The sequence below is a fragment of the Geotrypetes seraphini genome, chromosome 10, assembly GCF_902459505.1.
Source record: "Geotrypetes seraphini chromosome 10, aGeoSer1.1, whole genome shotgun sequence".
In the NCBI taxonomy this organism is placed as follows: domain Eukaryota; kingdom Metazoa; phylum Chordata; class Amphibia; order Gymnophiona; family Dermophiidae; genus Geotrypetes; species Geotrypetes seraphini.
Genome location: NC_047093.1, coordinates 4461152 through 4481110, shown reverse-complemented (window position 1 = coordinate 4481110; position 19959 = coordinate 4461152). Strand labels below are relative to the sequence as shown.

The window sequence follows — 19959 nt, the reverse complement described above, 5'->3', positions numbered from 1 at the left end:
AAGAGGCAATTTGAAGCTTTATCCTTGGGAATTAAAGCGGCAGCTGCGGCTACTTTTGTGGCATGTACTTGTAGGTTCTTTGAGGTGAGTAAAAACGAGGGAAGACTGCTCAAGAGAATCTGGTGGGAAAGAATAATATATAGGAGGGGCCTTATGTATCTGGGCCAGTCAGAGCCGTTGGTCCCTCCCCGGATGCATCCCATTTTAAAGAGGGGCCTGCTGGCTGGAGGGAGTAGGCATCCCTCTGGCCAGCCATCTGAAAATAAGGTAAAATGGAGAGGGCGAGGATTGGGGTTGGGGGTTGGGGGTTGCATGACGATGGGAGAGCATGGGTAACTTTCCCGCTGCTGAGGGGAGGTTGGTTAGTGGCAAGAGACATTGGGCATCTCTCCTGCTGCCTGGAGGGTGTATCACCAGGAGAGTAAAGGGGATAAAAGTATTTTGTATTGATAGGGAAAGGGTCTTTGGTCTCTCGTGCTTCCATCCATTGACCAGGAGGAGTGAGGGAGCATCCCATGAGGTATCATCAAAGAAGGATGTGTAAACTTTTGTGTGTGGAGACTGCCTCTGTCAGAGTTGAAAGAGGGAGGACTCCAGGAGCTGAGCCTGCAGTGAAAGAAAGAAACTGTGTCTGGGTATCCGTATCCAATGATGGAACTGGCAGCTGCATTTTTGTCTTTTGGGGTTGTTTTAATTTTGCATGCCTGTTTCGAGGAGAGCCAGACAGAGTGCAGCCTTCCCTGGAGTTGCCAATTGGGATGGGGTTAGGAGGGCAAGATAGCGGACTGATTTTTCATGCAGCAAAGAGACAATTTAAAATTGTACATTACTGCATGGTTCTGTGTGGGTTTTTTGCATTTTGGCATAATAGATGGGGAGCGGACTGCCCCGGGTACCATCTTATTGGGGGTGCTGGCACCTCTCCTCCCCTCTGCCCCCTCCTTCCCACTCCTCCCCCATCGTACCTCTTGCTCTTTGCCAGCACGAGCAGCAGCTCCAACCTGCTGCTTGCGCCGGCCTTGGTGGTCCTGTGACTAGGAAGTGATGTCAGAAAGAGAGCCGACACACAGGTAGCAAGTCAGAGATGCTGCTCATGCTGGGAAGGCCAAAAAGGTACAGGGGAAGGAAATGTGTTCATGCGCAGCAGGGGGGGGGACGGCACCATCTCAGGCGCCTTTCACCCTTGCTACACCCAGCTCAATACAAATAAAATCACTTTTTGTAAGCGTCTGGTCTGGGCAGGACCTGGGTTACACTAATGTTTCTGTACTATGTGATGGATTAAAACCATGTTGCGTAAAATGCAGATTATCATAAGAAAATGGAAATTCTGGAAATTCTAGTGCTTTGTTCCTGCCGATTTTGGAATTGAGATGAAAACTATCTCTGTTATATTATCAGGATAAGAACCCACTTCTAATGTATGATTAATAAAATGAGTAAACCAGGAAACAGCCTTAACAGAAACTTTTCAACAAATGTGAGGGACAAATATCCAGACAGATTCGTAAGTGATGTTTTAACTAAATCCATTGAAATTGGAGTAAGTGTATCCCATATCTATCACTTGGTATATCTTCAATCAGCTGATCTAATGCAAGCAAGAATCCACATAATTAGCTCCTCCCCTTTTACAAAACCATGAAAGCCTGGGCTAAAAACCACTTCTACGGTTGATACATTAGGGCTAAAAGAGACTCTCAGGGCCTCTTCTATCAAACTGCGTTGAATGGCCCACGCTGCTCCTGACGCTCATAGAGATCCAACCTAATCCTAGGAGATCTAAACCTCCATCTCGAAGACCATATCTCTAAGCAATAAGAAAACCTATCTTACCTCAAAGCCTTAACCCACAAACCACACATGAGAAAGTTTACCAACTAGACATTGCAGCCTTCATGACCCAACAGCCCATTCTACCAGATATTCAAATCTCAAATGGAAAATGGTCCAGATCCATCTGTTCAGACCATTACACATACACCTTCAATATCAACTGGGCCAAAGGCAAAACCAAACCGAACCAAAATCCCAAAGCTTAACCTACAAATCACGTACATATATCGACCCCTCCAAATTCTGGAATAAAACAGATGCTACAATCCAAGAATGTGACCCCAAAGACTTCATCTCACAATGGTGCAATACAAGTACAACTACTCTAGACAAGCTAGCCCCAATACAAACCAAAAACAGAATCAGCAGACAATCAGACAAATGGTTCGACAACAAACTACTCCTACTCAAAAGACAATGCAGATGACTAGAAAGAAAATGGAGAAAAAGTAACCAAGAACACACAAGAGCAGCATGAAAAAACTAAAACAACACAAACTAAAACTAAACCAACAATAAAGACATACTACACAAACCAAATAGGCATAGAAGCCCAAGACACAAAAAAACTATTCCAATTACTAAAAGAACTCACATACACCAAACCCTACCTAGCCAAAAACGACAACCCTCCCCCTTCAGCCACCCTTTTAGCTGAATACTTTAAAAACAAAATTATAACTGCCAGGACAAACTTCGCAGGAACCCCAACCCATCTAGAAGAGATCACAATGCCCCCCACAGAAAAAGAATCAGCTGCAGCAGATAGAACCTGGTCCCACTTCTCCACAATACAATGGTCCGACCATAATAAACTCTATAAAAAATACAGCCATGCAGCTTGCGACCTCAACCAATGCCCTCCATACCTATTAAAAACCTCCAGGCTAAAATTCTGCACTCTCCTCATGCAATGGATACAAACCATGTTCACAGATGGCCTTTTCCCACAAGACCTCTCCAAAATCATCGTCATTCTGATCTTAAAAGACCCAAAAGGAGCAACAGATCAACCATCCAACTACAGACCCATAGCTCCAATTCCACTATATGTCAAGCTAATGGAAGGCCTCGTAGCTAAACTCCTCACCAACTAACTAGAAAACCACAATTTGCTCCACCCTACACAGTCTGGATTCAGAACCAACTTTAGCACTGAGACACTACTACGATCCCTTCTGGACACAGGCCAAAAAATGCTGATTATTCAACTAGATCTCACCACAGCATTTGACCTGATAGACCACGACTTCCTGCTACAAATACTAGATACAATAGGAATCAGAAGCAAAGTACACACATGGTTTCAAGGATTCCTACAATCCAGGACCTACAGCGTAAAGACAAACAAAGAAAAATCAGAACCATGGTCCAACCCCTGTGGCGTACCCCAAGGATCGCCATTATCCCCAATACACTTCAATCTCTACATTGCATCCCTCGGCAACTGCCTAGACAAAATAGGCTTAATAGACGACATCGCAATTCTCCTTCCTTTTGATCAGCCAAAGCCCACCATGACAGACACACTACACAGAATTCTAGAAACAGTGGCAACATGGATGAAAGACCACAAACTAAAACTGAACCCAGACAAAACAAAATTCATACTTCTCAAAAAAAATAAAACCCCAACCATAACAAACCTAGTAATAAACTCAATCACATACCCCATTCAACCCACTTTAAAACTTCTGGGAATGATGATAGACGGATGCTGCACCATGCAACCACAAGTCAACAAAACTATACAGAAATCATTTGCAGTCATTAGAAACCTAAGGCAAGTTCGAAAATTCTTAGACAGAAAACAATTCCAGCTCATGGTCCAGTCAACAATTCCATGGTCATAGTCCTAGGTCTCCTTGACTACTGCAACATCCTATATCTCCCCTGCCCCGCAACAATGATAAGACAACTGCAAACAGTACAAAACACATCCCTGAGACTAATCTATTCACTAAGAAAACATGACCACATCACCGAGGCATACCTCGACTCACATTGACTCCCAATTCAAGCAAGAATACTATTTCAATTCTACTATCTATTATTTAAATCCATAAATGGTGACAGCCCAGCCTACTTGAACAACCGCCTAATCCAAACTACCACAACCAGACACAGGAGAACCCAGACACCAATTACATACCCTCCAATCAGAGACATCAAACGGAAAAAACTGTACGATGGCCTTCTAGCCACACAGGCAGCAAAACTAGACCACCAACTCTCCAATCTACTAATCGTGACCCCAAACTACAAAACTTTCAGAAAAGAAATAAAAACCCTGCTATTCAAGAAATCCATGAAGACTAACTAACACCGAATGAAACATTTCAACCCGCTCTACTCTGTAACACCTCTGGACATGTCCAGAAATCCTCTTCTGTAGTCCGCCTTGAACCGTAAGGTAATGGCGGAATAAAAATCACTAATGTAATGTAATATTGCCAGTGATTCGTTGTACCATGGATTTTTAACTGTTCTTGATCTTCTCTGCTTTATGGATATGATTTTAGATATAATATGAGAAACCTTAGAATTTCAAAAGTTCATTATCGAATCAGCTTCTTTTTTTTAAATAAAAAGATCCAGTTGTGCATCAATTAACTGCCAAAATACAGTAGGATTAATTTTTCTTCTTCTCATATCAAACTGTAAGTTTTCTCTTCATAAATCTTCTTTTCTGGAGTTATTCTTCTAAGCCTTAGAACCAGAACTCCAAAGGAAGTATTTCAAAGCTGTTTCATTTTATCATGAATAAAACAATTCATAAATAGCATGTATTGACTTTTTTTTCTTAACTGTAATTTCAATTAAAGAGTCATGTTTGGTTCTGATGCCAAACTGATCTTCAGCAAATATGAAGAGATGATGAATTTGCTGCAGAAGTACCGGGAAAATATTTATGCTGAGTGGACAGAGCGAGTTGATGAAGATTGCCGATTTAATTTAGAACAGCCACTGATTCTAAGGGATGAAACCTCTGGTCTTATTACTGTGAACTTTAGCAAAGAGGTAAGTGGGAGTCATAAGTGTCAACATTTCAAAATGATTGGCGTGCCAAACACAATACAAATGATCCTCCCTGGATACAGTTAAGGAGCTTGCTCAATATCGAGGGCCAATAGCACCCATGGAGCTGGCTCCTATGCGTTGTGTATACAGTACAGGGTCTATGTTGACCCTTTAGAGGCAGGTTTCCTTTAAAGATTGTAGGGGGTTTGGAGTCTCAATGGACTTTTGATATGCAAAGATGTTTTTTGGATCAGGGCTATCTTGTTAAATGTGACTCCAAATGGTTTTCAAGGACCCTTCAGTTAGACAGGGATGCATTGCTGAGAACAAAGTGTCAAAAGAAAGAAGAGAGCACATAAGCACATAAGCATGGCCTCTGCCGAGTCAGACCATAGGTCCATCATGCCCAGCAGTCTGCTCCCGCGGCAGCCCCCCAGGTCAATGACCTGTAGTGATCTATTACTCAAGAGCATTTTGTCTTGTATAGTAACCCTCTAATTGTACCCCTGGATTCCCTTACCCTTCAGGAATTTGTCCAATCCCTTTTTGAAACCCAAAACCGTACTCTGCTCAACCACCCCCTCTGGAAGCGCATTCCAGGTGTCCACCACCCTCTGGGTGAAGAAGAACTTCCTAGCATTTGTTCTAAACCTATCTCCCTTCAATTTTTTTGAGTGTCCTCTAGTTCTTGTTGCCCCCGCCAGTCTGAAGAATCTGTCTCTCTCTACCTTCACTATACCCTTCATGATCTTATAAGTTTCTATCATATCCCCTCTAAGTCTCCTCTTTTCCAGGGAAAAGAGCCCCAACTTCTCCAGCCTCTCAGCATACGAGAGGTTTTCCATGCCCTTTATCATTTTTGTCGCTCTTCTCTGGACCCTCTCGAGTATCGCCATATCTTTCTTTAGGTACGGCGACCAGTACTGGACGCAGTACTCCAGATGCGGTCGCACCATTGCCCTGTACAGCGGGAGGATAACTTCCTTGGTTCTGGTAGTGATATCTTTTTTGATAATGCCCAACATTCTGTTCGCCTTTTTTGAGGCCGCTGCGCATTGTGCTGCCGGTTTCATTGTTTTATCCACCAAAACCCCCAAGTCCTTTTCTAGGTTGCCTTTTCCCAATGTCATCCCCCCCATCGTGTAGTTGTACATCAGGTTCCCTTTCCCTATGTGCATAACTTTACATTTCTCCACATTAAAACTCATCTGCCATTTATCTGCCCACTCACTCAGTTTGTCCAGATCCCTTTGGAGTTTTTTACATTCCTCTACAGATCTAACCTTACCGGAGAGTTTTGTGTCATCCGCAAATTTTATAACTTCACACTTTGTCCCTGTTTCCAAGTCATTAATAAATATATTGAATAGCAGCGGTCCCAGCACTGACCCTTGTGGGACGCCACTTGTGACCCCTTTCCAGTCAGAATAGTTGTTAGCCAGAGAGGGTTGTTAGCCCCCTATTCAAAGATATCATTGCAGTCCTCAGGAAATAGTGGCATAGAATTCAGAGTAGTAATGCATTTAACAACAGTGGCATTATTGGGGGGGGGGTCCAGGACGATTCAGTGCAGCTATTTCATCGTGGCCGATGTAATGGTGAACACTTGTCTTGCTGAAACTGCAAAGTTTGAATGAGAGAGGAGGAATGGCTCCCTCTTCGCTTGGTTGGTGCTTCTTTCCTTTCCCTTCAGCCACCCGTAGTCTTCTCCTGTCTCCACATCAACTGGTGACTTCAAGGTCAATCACAGATCAATTAAATGCATTATAGGGTTTCCCTTTATATTGGAACAGAAAGCTGTCCAGAGAGAAGACTTCTGGGGTAAAAGGTTGACTTTGAGAGGGTTTCTTAATATTAAGAGATGAAACAGCCCACTTTTGGTAACTTATAAAAGAAATTACAATTTGAAGGACTTATTAGCACCATCTGCAATTCCACCTTCCAAACCTTTCATGACATTTTCCATGAGGAAGTTGTTCATTTTGCAGTATAAATCCTGGAACTAAATTTTTTTTGTAATCCAAATACAAATGAACGCTATGAATTAAGGCATTTTTCTAACTAAACAACAGTTAAAATGATATACCTTGCAAGATGTCCATGTGATTTTTATATGTACTGGTAAAACTAAGGGCTCCTTTTACAAAGGTGCGTTAGGGTCTTAACACGTGGAATAGCGCACGTGCTAGCCACTACCGCCTCTTTGTAAGCAGGCAGTAATTTTTCAGCTAGCACATGCTAATCTTGTGCACGCGCTAAAAACACTAGCGCATCTTAGTAAAAGGAGCCCTAAGACCACTGAATAAAAGGTCATGTGGCTGAAGATTCTAAACGCTCCCTGTCTTGGACAAAGTTGGCTTCAGATGGTCCCAAAGGGATCTTGTTTACTGTATTATTTCAAGGTCATTTTAGGCTAGCCTTTTGAATCTGGATCTGTTGGCTTTTTTACATTTCCTTTTTGTAATCATTATTTATTTAGTGTCTTGTGTCTTTAAACAATCTGGTTTTCTTGCTCAGTTTTGATGTTCCTTTAAAAACACAGTTTATAACTTCCCCTTCAAAAGCATAGCACGTGATGTCATTGAAATGCATGTTGTTCGCATTATGCAGTAGTATTTGTATGTTTTCTTGCGCTTATTATGTAATGTGCAAATATGTGAATCATTTATTGCACATTTGTAGTTTGAAAAATCAATAAAGAATTAAAAGAAAAAACTTTATATGGGGAGGTGCCAGACGGTTTTTCCCTACTTCAGGGTGGCTTTGCCAAGAGTAATAATCAGAACAGTTTATTACTATAATTTTCATCAATGAAATGAATTAAACTTAAATCTGAAAATATGAGAAATCTATTTACTAGCGAATGGTTAAGGCTTGGAATTTGTTACTTTTAGAAATTTGTTTGATTCCTTTTTATTTGGCTTTTTGTAAAAGACTTAAAACCTTTTTATTTTTTTACTAAGTTTATGATTTTCCTCCTCTGGTGGCTTATTAAGTTCAGAAGGATGTATTTATTAATATTGTTATTGTTATTGTAACCCACTCTGAACTCGTTTTGTGGAGATATGGTGAATTATAAATCTCTAATAACATATTATCCAAGGACAAGCAAGTAGCATATTCTCACATATGGGTGACATCATCCACGGAGCCCTGGCACGGACAGTCAAAAAGTGTACTGTCACTTTAAAACTTTAAGAGCACCCATACCGCACTGGTGCCTTCCCACCCAATGTCAGCTTGCAGAACCAGCAGTTCTTAGTTTTCCGCGGAGCTAAGAAGCTGTTTCTTTGAGCTTCTCTTAGTGTGTCAAAATAAATAATTTTTTGTGCCTTCCTGTTTCAAATTTTCCTTCAATGTCCAGAGCTCCTTCAGCTTCAAATAGTGCACTTGGTGTCACAAGACCATTTCAAGTACTGACCCACACAACTGGTGTGTCCAGTGCCTAGATCCTGCACTCCGAGAAATATCCTGCATGCTTTACTCTAAATTGCAAAAAAGGTCACTTAAAGCCAGGAATATGCAGTACCAAAATCTTTTTGGGTCAACTTTGGAGACTTCAATGCCAACACTCAACAACTAGCAACTCCAGCATCGACACCGATTGCATCAACAACTTGTTCCACCTCTGCCTTGTTGGCGCTTTGTTGATGTCTCCCCCCTCCAGACATGCATCAGCATCATCTCGGGCATCATCTACATCAACATATTCCAAGTGTTGATGCTCTGAGACTAGATCACCATCGATGCAATTGGTGTCGTTTCTGAGGCGTGCCTCAACATTGTGACAGGCAGACACTCCTGCACGTTTAAAAGTAGTGCTGTGAGGCCAACACTTCTTGAAACAAAGGCTTTGCACTCAGCAGGAAATCAGGTTGGGTGGGCTCCTAAACCACAGTTTAGCCCCTATTCTTCCTTTCTCAGTGCTAAAGTGAAACAAAGAATCAATACAGAAGGGGAGGAGCTGGGCTGGGTGGAGTGCAGTCAGGTAAGCCTCTGCCCAGAAAAATGCAGGTGAATAAATTAGCTACATCTGACCCTGGAAAGATAGGCACAGAATGGCACACACCTCAGGACTTCACGTCTTCCCAAAGCAAGGGGAAAAATACCTCTACATGGGGCAGGACAGGTCAAGAAAAGCAACAGCAATCAGGTAGGCATGGTGTAGATTTCCCTGAGCCTGTCGGTAAGAAGGGAGTTTTCCCCAGGGGGGAAGCTGAAGCTTATCCTAACTACACCAGAGTTCCCAAGCAGGGGGATGGGAAGCAAGAAGCCAAGCTGGGGAGTCCATGGTAATGAGTGAATGTGATTACAGTGCCAATGATACAGGATGGGAAATGAGTGTGTGTAAAGAGGATTTCAGCTTACCTGAGGAAGGGATGGAGTTGTGACCTAAAGTTAAGCAGGGGTAAGGCTATGCCACTGTTGTAAAGTTTAAGCCTGGGACAGTATGTGTGTGCAGTGCATTGCTCAAAGGAAAGGGGGGATGGGTAGCAGTCCTCTTCGAATAGAGCCTTTCCTAACAAAATAGCCACACAGTCCCTGAGCTACTGCTCGCTGGTGGGATTCCAGGGAACAGTTTGGGAGGGCCAGAAAATCTTTGGTCTAAGGGTGGCTTGTTCCCACACAGTCCATAGAGCAAGGCTGTGATGAATCTTGAGCAGGGAAAGAAAGTGCTTGGAGTAAAAGTTGCAAGAAGTTGTTCAGAGGAAAAGCTGCAAGAAAATGTTTTGATTTGGTCAAGAGACTAATTGTTTTGGATCTGAAGGGGCTGGCTGGGACTATGATAGAACTGAAGAGAAAGGGCAGCCAGAAGCCCAGGATCCTTAGGGGTTATACCCTAAAAGGGGGAACATTTATAAATTTGGATTTACCCATTGGCAGATGATCCAGGGGGAAGAATACCCCAATTCATGAAGTTGTTGTCAGGTGCTAATTACCTTGATTTGATGGAACTGAACTATGAAATATGTTTTGGGAAAGCTGATTTCTTTTGTGGTTTTGTACAATAAATGCACCAATCCTTCCTAAGTTTGGTGTTAAGCTTTTCTTCCTCCAACCATACAAAAGGCGCACAAAATTCTTTCTGTGATCAGAGTTGGGTTTCCTCATCGCTGGGGGGCCGAGCCCAGTCACAACATCAAGGTCACCAAAGCCTCAACATCTGTGCTCATAGTACCTTTATCTACACTGGTACCAGTGCCATCTCTGCAAGATCAACTCAGGGAGCTGTTGCAGAAAGAGCTAGCTAGGTTGTTGTAAGTGCATTCAATGCAAATACCTGCTTCGATGCACCCAGTCTCAGCCCAGTCTGAGCAATGCCCGAAGACTACATCGAGGAACCATTCTCGGACTCTGAGTAAGGAGACATAACTTATCTTCCAAAGAGCACAAAGCCTCATCATATTTTTGCCATTTATCTTGATGTTCCTCCAGATGTTCACAGCGATGTTCTCTTCGATGCTCACTTAGACTTTCTCCATCCACAAGACCCTACATTGAGGACTATGATTCCGACTTATCACCTCGATTTTCTAGTGATTATTCAGAATTATCTGCAGAGGAGTTTTATGGTATATCTTCAGACCCATTTCCTCTACCTCCTCACAGAAAGTTCCCATATGAAAGCCTGTCTTGACTAAATTTATAAGACAGATGGTACAAGCTCTTCCAATAAATATGGAAACAGAGCCTCGAATAGAGCTCATGGATGCTTTGGACCGCAAGGAGGCTTTATTTAAAAACTGGGAAGCGCCACTCTGCATCCCAGTAGCTCCAGGCAAGCTTCAGACTTTGATAGGCCACAATGAAAACACCAGTTCTTAGTGGTGTAGTCTGCTATGAAAATGGCAAATAGTTACAGAACTGGGACAGAAGTAAGAACTCTTGATAAGTTTGGATGCAGAGTTTTCTAGACTACCTTGTTGGCTAACAGAATACTGAACTACAACTTTTATATTATATTTTATCTGCAGTCACTTATTCAGAAATTGTCTCTTTATGAACAGTACATTCCTTCCAAACACCTCATTTCTTACCAGCATCTTTCAAATGACATGCTTGAAATAAGAAAATACATGGTATGCTCCACTTTTGACGCCTTTGATGTTATTTCTCGCATGGCTCAGGATTTCCAATCTTGATGCCAATGTACAAGATCACCTCTGAAATTGTCCTTGTTTAGGAGATGATCTATTTGGAAATCATATAGAGGAAGCAACACAAAGGATTAAAAAAAAAACAAACCATAAGGATTGTAGGACCACCTTATCTTCCTCCAAATCATCCCATTCTCAACAACCGAGAGAATATACCAATGCTTTTAGATGTATTACTTACTATTCCAAGCGTAGGTATAATCTACCTTTCTCATCCTTGCAACCGTTTACTCAGAGGTGTTCAACGCAGCAAAGAACGCAAAAATCTCAGTCACAGCCTCAGTCCAAACAGCAACAGTCTCTTTAACTCCATACTAGACAGCATAGCCTGTATTTCTCAACTTTACCTCAGACTCTTCCTATAGGAGGTTGACTCACCCACTATTTTCACTGATGATACCTGATAACTTCAGATCACTGGGTTCTCCAGATGGTAAGTCAGGACTATGCCCTTCGTCCCCCAAAAAACACCTCCAACTCATCCTCCAAAAGAGACAAGTTCGCCAGGAATTCTCAGCCCTCCTCCAGTTCAATACCATAGAACAAATACCAATACAGAAGAAGGGTCGAGAGTTCTGCTTGAAATATTTTTTCATGCTAAAGAAGTCCAGAGTTCTGTGCCGGATTCTAGACCTCCATGCTCTTAACAAATTCTTAGTGAAGGAGAAATTTCCTGTGCTGTCACTGGGAACCCTATTACCTCTACTAGAGAAGGATGGTTGATTCTGTTCTCTAGACCTCAAAGAAGCCTACACAGCCCACAGGAAATATCTTCACTTTCGAGTGGGCACATGCTACTTCCAATACAGAGTACTACCATTTGGGCTAGCATCAGCACCAAAGATATTCACCAAATGATTAGTGGTAGTAGCTGCACTTCTTCACTTGTCCAGCTACTTGACCCCCATTTAATCCCTTCATCTCACATAACCCCGGCCCCACCCCCAACCCCTTCCTCCCACACCTGATTCCCCCACACCTGATTCCCTTGTCTAGTCCGATCTAACCCACAATTTTCAGTTAAACTGTTATACATCTTCCTTTCATTGCAGACTACTGTAAATTGTGGTAACTTCATTGCTGACTGTTGTAAATTGTAAATTGTTGTAATTTACTGTAAATCTACAGGTAATTTGTTTGTAAATCTGCTTGTAACATGTTGTAAATAAGCTTGTCAATGCAGATCATTTGTTAATTGTTGTAAACCGCCTAGAACTCGATGGGTATGGCGGTATATAAGAATAAAGTTATTATTATTATTATTATTATTATTCATGTGTTCCCTTACTCGGATGACTGGTTAATCAAAGCCCCAATGCCTCAACAGGCTTACCAAGCCATTAATTCATCTATTAAAACTTTTTGGATTTGCAATGAATTATGAAAAGTCTCATCTCCAACCCACTCAAACTCTGAAGTTCGTTGGATCAGTTCTGGGCTTTTCTACCTCAACAAAGACTCAACACCCACATACTACTACTGTTATTTGTATTGTACTACCAGATGCACACAGCTCTGTACATTAAACATACAGATCTGCCAGAAAATCTCCTTGCTCCAATGTATAACTTGCTCCAATGCAGAATTTTTGATAAGCGTGTATATCAAATTTTAAATAAAACTTGGAAACTTGGAAATGGACTCTACATTTCATTTGATTCCCTTTGCCCGCCTACATCTCAGGGAGCCACAATAAACACTCTCAACCCAATTGTCTCAAGCCACTGGAACGCTATCTGAACACATCCAAGTGACACCAGTCCTTTGTCAGTCCCTTCTGTGGTGTCTGATGCCAGCCAATCTTTCCAAAGGGCTTATTTTTCATACTCTGCCACATCAGCAAACATTGACAATGACTGCCTCCACACTCAAGGCACTGGAATCCTCAAGAGAAAACTCTCCATATCAACCTTCTGAAGCTTTGAGCAAATCACTGAACATAAGAACATAAGAATTGCCGCTGCTGGGTCAGACCAGTGGTCCATCCTGCCCAGCAGTCCGCTCACGCAGCGGCCCCCGGGCCAAAGACCAGTGCTCTATATGAGTCCAGCCTCACCTGCGTACGTCCCAGTTTAGCAGGAACTTGTCCAACTTAGTCTTGAAACCCAGGAGGGTGTTTTCCCCTAAAACAGACTCCAGGAGAGTGTTCCAGCTCTCCACCACTCTCTGGCTGAAGAAGAACTTCCTTACGTTTGTACGGAATCTATCCCCTTTCAATTGTAGAGAGTGCCCTCTCGTTCTCCCTACCTTGGAGAGGGTGAACAATCTGTCCTTATCTACTAAGTCTATTCCCTTCAGTATTTTGAATGTTTCAATCATGTCTCCTCTCAGTCTCCTCTTTTCAAAGGAGAAGAGGCCCAGTTTCTCTAATCACTCTCTGTACGGCAACTCCTCCTGCCCCTTAACCATTTTAGTCGTTCTTCTCTGGACCCTTTCGAGTAGTAGTGTGTCCTTCTTCATGTACGGCGACCAGTGCTGGACACAGTACTGCAGGTGAGGGCGCACCATGGCCCGGTACAGCAGCATGACAACCTTCTCCGATCTGTTTGTGATCCCCTTCTTAATCATTCCTAGCATTCTGTTCGCCCTTTTTGCCACCACAGCGCATTGTGCCTTTGGATGTTCCAAGATTGCCTTCTCCATCAGGTGGTCCTCATTTGAACAGACAACCAGGTGGCCATGTACTACATAAACAAACAAGGAGGCATATGATTTATTTTTAAAATGTATACAGTATACTGTTTATACCTAGACATTTTCCATATAAACCTACATAATCAACCACAATCAAACAAGCTGCATCATCATGATATTTCATTTTGAAGTGATAGGCTGCTACTTTACCTCAGGTCCGATGTGATAATAAAAAAACAAACAAAAAAAGTGAATAAACTCCAAAAAAAGATTACATTATATATTCCAAAACATATAACTTTTTATTCTAGTAATTAGTATTATAGCAGCATTTGTCAAATCAAATATAAATCAGTTTGGACATATACAATGGAGAGAAAATACCTCATACCAACAGTGCTGGCATCTTTCTGTAAGCATGGCGTAGTTTCTCTAAACTAAAGAGACTGCCAGAGCATGGGGGTTTTATACAAAAAGTATCTCTTTTCTCTGATTCTTCCTCTGGCTGGGAATATGTATCACCCTATTGGATAATCCAAATGCCTGTCTAACTTCCTCTCCCTAGTCCACGCCTCCATTCTTCCCTGGGGGGCCCTGGACAGGCATAGCATCTAGAACTTTCTTCTTCTTGAAGTTTCCATTCTTCACACGGATACAACATGACGTTATCAGTTCTTAGGTTCCTGGATGGAGTGTTTTTGCTGACTTTCATTTTCCTTTCAGCACTGTTCATTGTCTTTTCCAGCACTGGTTGGTGTCCTTGAGCAAGAAATCAACACACTTACATGCCACACATTAGCATCTCAGCATCTGAACTGAAACTAGTTTGCACAAGCCTGTGACTAACAACTTCAGCAAAATGTAGGAATAGGTCTCACAACCTGTAAAAGTCTCCCATAGGCTCCTGTCATCCATCTCAATTTCCACCAATTAAAACCTGTAACTTGAGCAACGTGGAAATTTCCTTATAAAAAAGCAGATACAATAATTTGGGTTTTCAAGAATTTCTTGAACTTAGCTGAATCACAGCTGACCCAACAAAGCATTTCACGGTTTAACACCTGCAACGGAAAAGACAATTGCTCTAGTATCAGCATATCGCATCTTGGCTACCTTATCAAGTAGCATCACATTTTCTGATCTTGGTGATCTTCCAGAGCGATATAAAACCAACGCTTGTTTAAAATACAATGGTACGTATTACATGGTATAAAATCTGATGAACAGTAGAAGCCACTTCTTCATGTTGGACTCTGTACATCACTGAATGTCACCTTAATGCATTGTGCTACCACTTTTCTTTCCGAAGCCTCATTCTCATCCTTGAGAAACATCGTCAGACTGTAAACGTGCATTGGCTTACTACTTACAAAGGACTAAGCCCCACAGGTCTTCACCTCAACTGTTCATCTCTTTCGACCCTAACAGATTAGGAGTTCCTTTAACCAAATGAACTATTTCCACATGGTTCGCGGCCTGCATTTCTTTTTGCTATGCGCAGTTTGGACTGCCACTCGAGGGACGTATAACAACGCAAAGTCTGAGCTATGGCAGTATCGGTGGTCTTTTTGTATTCCACTCCCATTGAGGATAATTGCAAAGCAGCTTGATCTTCAATTCACACCTTTACATCTCACTACTGTCTTGAAACCTATTCCAGATGAGATGGTCGGTTCGACCAAGCAGTGCTACAGAATTAATTTTCTTCTTGAAGGCCAACTCTCCCTCCATGCCATTTCAATTAAACTAGGGAGTCCCACATGTGAGAATATGTTGTCTGCTTGTCCTAGGTTAAAGCACAGTTACTTACTGTAACAGGTGTTAAGTGGGGACAGCAGGCATATACTCTCATATCCCTTCCTCCTCCCCTGGTTGGCTTCTTAGCTTGCTTACGAAACTGAGGAGCTGCGAGCCGACGGGCGGGAAAGCACTCACACGTGCATGCTGCGGGCAGTCTCGAAGCTTCGCTAAAGCTTAAAGTAACAGTACACTTTAGCACTGTCCGTATCGGGCTCCATGGATGACATTACCCACATGTGAGAATATCTGCCTGCTGTCCCTGGATAAAACCTGTTATGGTAAGTAACTGTGCTACTTTTGAAATGCTATTTAATTAAAGTGCTATCAAGAAACAAAATCACAAATCATAGTATCAGTTTTATGCAGTATGACACCATTTCTGGAGACTTTTCTTTTCTTATTGACCAACTAACTTATGTTTTATAGTTAGTATCTGTTCTTCGTGAGGTAAAATATTTGAACAATCAGGACCAGAAGGATATTCCATCAAGTGCTGGCAATTTTTTTGCTGAGAATGAAACATTCCGGAAGTTTGTGGGTAATCTTGACCTTGTCGTTGGGTGGTACAATAAGGTATGTCAAAGCAAGGAAACAATGGAAAAATAAAAGAACCCTCCCGCCCCCCGGGAATGATTATTGTTGTTGCTCGTCTTTGTCAACTTCATAATAGGAATTCTTTTTCCTTTTCCTGGAATTTTCCTCTTGTTACACTACCCCCCCACATTGTTGGCTTTACGCTTTGATTTTTTTCTTTCCTCTTCAGTTTAATGCCTTTTTTTATTCTGTATTTCATTGCTTCTAGATTTTTATACAAGTGATTATGTGCTTGGTTTGCATTTTAAAAAATGCATAAATAAAAAGTTAAAAAAATAAAAAAAGGAAAAGTTGGAAAATATGATATGACCTTAATAAGAAAGCTATGATTTTGAGAACAGCATCTGTTCAAATTGTTATATTTTTAAATGACTACTAATGTTACTATATTCACTTATAAAATGAAAAACCACCAATATAAACCAAATGACACTCCAGGTAGTTTTTTTTCTCTCTTAGGGCTCCTTTTACAAAGGTGCGTTAGGGCCTTAACACGCGGAATAGCACGCGCTAAAATGCCACGCGCGCTAGCTGCTACCGCTCCTTTTAAGCAGGTGTTAATTTTTCGGCTAGCTCACGCTAATCTTGTGCGTGTGCTAAAAACACTAGCGCACCTTAGTAAAAGGAGCCATTAGTATAATTTAAATGTGAACAAGCCTCAGATTATGGAGTTTCACCCATTCTGGGTTTTCTCAAAGAGAAGAGTTTTTTTTCTCTCTCTTACTATTTTTCTATCTCGTATTCCTACTTATATTACAGGCTTGAACCCATCCTCTCCACCATAACTCTAACGATTAATTAATTCTGTATTTCTTAAATTGCTTTATCTCTTTAATTTATCACTCTTCAATCTCCAATTAATCTATATTAAAATTTATACTAATCTATTTAAAAACTAAAAACCTCACAATTCATTGATATTTTATATTTAAGAGAATTCATTAATACTTTGTACTTTGCATCCATGAAACCTCACAGCTCATTTCAGAACTCAAAACCGACAGAAAGAATTGTACTTAAGAAAGTGCACTGGTGCTTCAAAGTGCTTTATCAAAAAAGTGCATTAGTGCTGTAAATTACTTCAGTTCATCTCAGACTTTTTGAACTTAAGGTACTTAGCTTATGCTCTTTAGAAACCAAGGCCGTTGCTTATTACTTTCAGTCATCCAACGCGGCCTGCGTTTCGCAGGATAGAATTACATCCTCGCTGCGTCAGGGAAAAGTCTCTCTAGCAACACTTCTCTGGGCTATCAACATACTTCTGCCAGTTCTGAGCTCAGAACCCTGACGCAGATGGGATGTAATTCTATCCCGCAAAATGCAGGCCACGTTGGATGACTGAAAGTAATAAGCAACAGCCTTGGTTTCTAAAGTTCAAAAAGTCTGAGCTTTAGATGGTTACAACTGAAGCAACTATTCAGGAGGGGTTCCCTGAATGGATAAATCTCAATAATCAGTATAGTCTGGAGTTCTTATGCTTTCAGGTGGACTTCTTGGGACACCAGGCCGCACAGTGGTATAAATTGATAAGCAGATTTATAAATAAAAAAACTAAAAATGGACTTATGGACATTTGGAGCATTGAGATCAAGCATCAAATTTCTGCGTCTCAATGGCCACGAATTTGGTCTTGGAGAATGAGATGTACGGTGTCCGCATCTATGAGACAAACTTGTTTTTTCCTTTTACATAGAGCATTTTGGACCCCAGTTAGATTACAAAAGTTAGATAGCTCTAAGTCTAATAGATGCTGGCATTGTAATCTCGAAGCAGGGACTTTAGATCATTTAATATTCTATTGTCCCTGTATCATGGCCTTTTGGAAATCAATTTGGTCTCAAATTAATTGTTTACTAGAAAACCATGTAGCATTATCATATGATACAATTCTGTTCGGCATGTCAATGAGAACAAAAAGTCAAATTTCATCAAGCAATAATAAACTTTTATTGATTATGACAGGAATTGCCTTACAACTTATCACCAGTAATTGGAAAAATTACAGTAGAACATAAGTACATAAGAATTTGCCTCCGCTGGGTCAGACCAGAGGTCCATCGCACCCAGCAGTCCGCACCCACGGCGGCCCATCAGGTCCATGACCTGTCATGTTAATTTGATTTAGCCCTATAGCCCCTTGTTTTTATCTTTACTCTTTCCATACTCTTATCTACCCTTATCTGTATCCCTTAATCCCCCTATCCTTCAGGAATCCATCCAATCCCTCTTTGAATCCCCGTAACGTACTCTGCCCGACCACTTCCTCCGGGAGCGCGTTCCATGTGTCCACAACCCTCTGTGTGAAGAAGAACCTCCTTGCATTGGTTCTAAACTTGTCCCCTTCCAGTTTCTCCGAGTGCCTTCTTGTGCCTGTGGTTCCCCGTAGTTTGAAGAATCTATCCCTGTCTACCTTCTCCATGCCCCTCATGATCTTGAAAGTTTCTATCATGTCTCCCTTAAGCCTCCTCTTTTCCAGGGAGAAGAGTCCCAACTTGTCCAGCCTGTCAGCGTATGAACAGTCTTCCATGCCATTTATCATCTTCATAGCTCTTCTCTGGACCCTCTCAAGTATCGCCATGTCTTTCTTGAGGTACGGCGACCAATATTGGACGCAATACTCTAGATGCGGGCGCACCATTGCACGATACAGTGGCAGAATGACTTTCTTCGTCCTGGTTGTAATTCCCTTCTTAATGATGCCCAGCATTCTGTTAGCTTTCTTCGAGGCTGCTGCACATTGTGCTGATGATTTCATGGTTGTATCCACCAGAACACCCAAGTCTTTTTCAAGATTACTCTCCCCCAGCAATGTTCCCCCCATTTTGTAGCTGTACCTTGGGTTCCTTTTCCCTATATGCATGACCTTACATTTTTCTATGTTAAAGCACATTTGCCATTTGTTTGCCCACTCTTCCAGTTTGCTTAGGTCCCTTTGCAGGTCTTCGCACTCCTTTGTGTTCCTAACTCTGCTGCAGAGTTTGGTGTCATCAGCAAATTTTATAACTTCACACCTCGTCCCCGTTTCCAAGTCGTTGATAAATATATTGAACAGGAGTGGTCCCAGCACCGACCCCTGCGGAACACCGCTTATGATCCTCTGCCAGTCGGAGTATTGGCCCTTCACTCCAACCCTTTGTTTTCTGTCGGCCAACCAGTGCCTGAGCCATCTGTGTACATCCCCTCCCACCCCGTGGTTCGACAGTTTCTTAAGTAGCCTCTCAAGGAGGACCTTATCAAAGGCTTTTTGGAAGTCGAGATAAATGATATCTATGGATTCCCCTTTATCCATCTGGCTGTTTATCCCTTCAAAGAAGTGCAGTAGGTTTGTTTGGCACGATCTTCCCTTGCAGAAGCCATGTTGGCTCGGTTTCAGCTGTCCATTTCTTTCTTTGTGTTCACAGATGCTATCCTTTATTAATGCTTCCATCATCTTGCCCGGAATCGAAGTCAAGCTCGCCGGTCTGTAGTTCCCCGGTTCACCCCTCGATCCCTTTTTGAAGATAGGTGTGACATTCGCTAGCTTCCAGTCCTCCGGTACCCTCCCAGTGCTTAAGGATAGATTACAGATTTGTCGGAATGTGTCCGCTATTTCCGTCCTCAGTTCTTTTAATACCGTTGGGTGGATTCCGTCCGGGCCCGGTGATTTGTCACTTTTCAATCTGTCTATTTGTCGGAGGACATCCTCATAGCTTACCTCTAAGGTCTCCAGTTTTTCATCCTGATCCCCACTTATGGTCTCCTCGGGTTCCGGTACATTGGAGGTGTCCTCACTTGTGAAGACCGACGAGAAGAACCAGTTCAGCCTATCGGCTACCTCTTTTTCCCCTTTAACCACTCCCTTTCTGTCTCCATCATCTAACGGGCCCACCTCCTCCCTCGCTGGTTGCTTCCCTTTCACGTATCTGAAGAACGCTTT

At 42.1% G+C, this 19959-nt stretch overlaps 1 protein-coding gene across 1 annotated transcript in view; it reads left to right on the top strand.

Annotated features, from left to right (window-relative positions):
* The window catches only part of DNAH17 (dynein axonemal heavy chain 17), a 954442-nt gene that overhangs the window by 158550 nt on the left and 775933 nt on the right, over positions 1 to 19959 (top strand). The window contains exons 14-15 of the mRNA XM_033960179.1: positions 4662 to 4857; positions 15876 to 16022. Coding sequence (XP_033816070.1) covers positions 4662 to 4857; positions 15876 to 16022 — 343 coding nt within the window. The remainder of the gene's footprint in view (positions 1 to 4661; positions 4858 to 15875; positions 16023 to 19959) is intronic.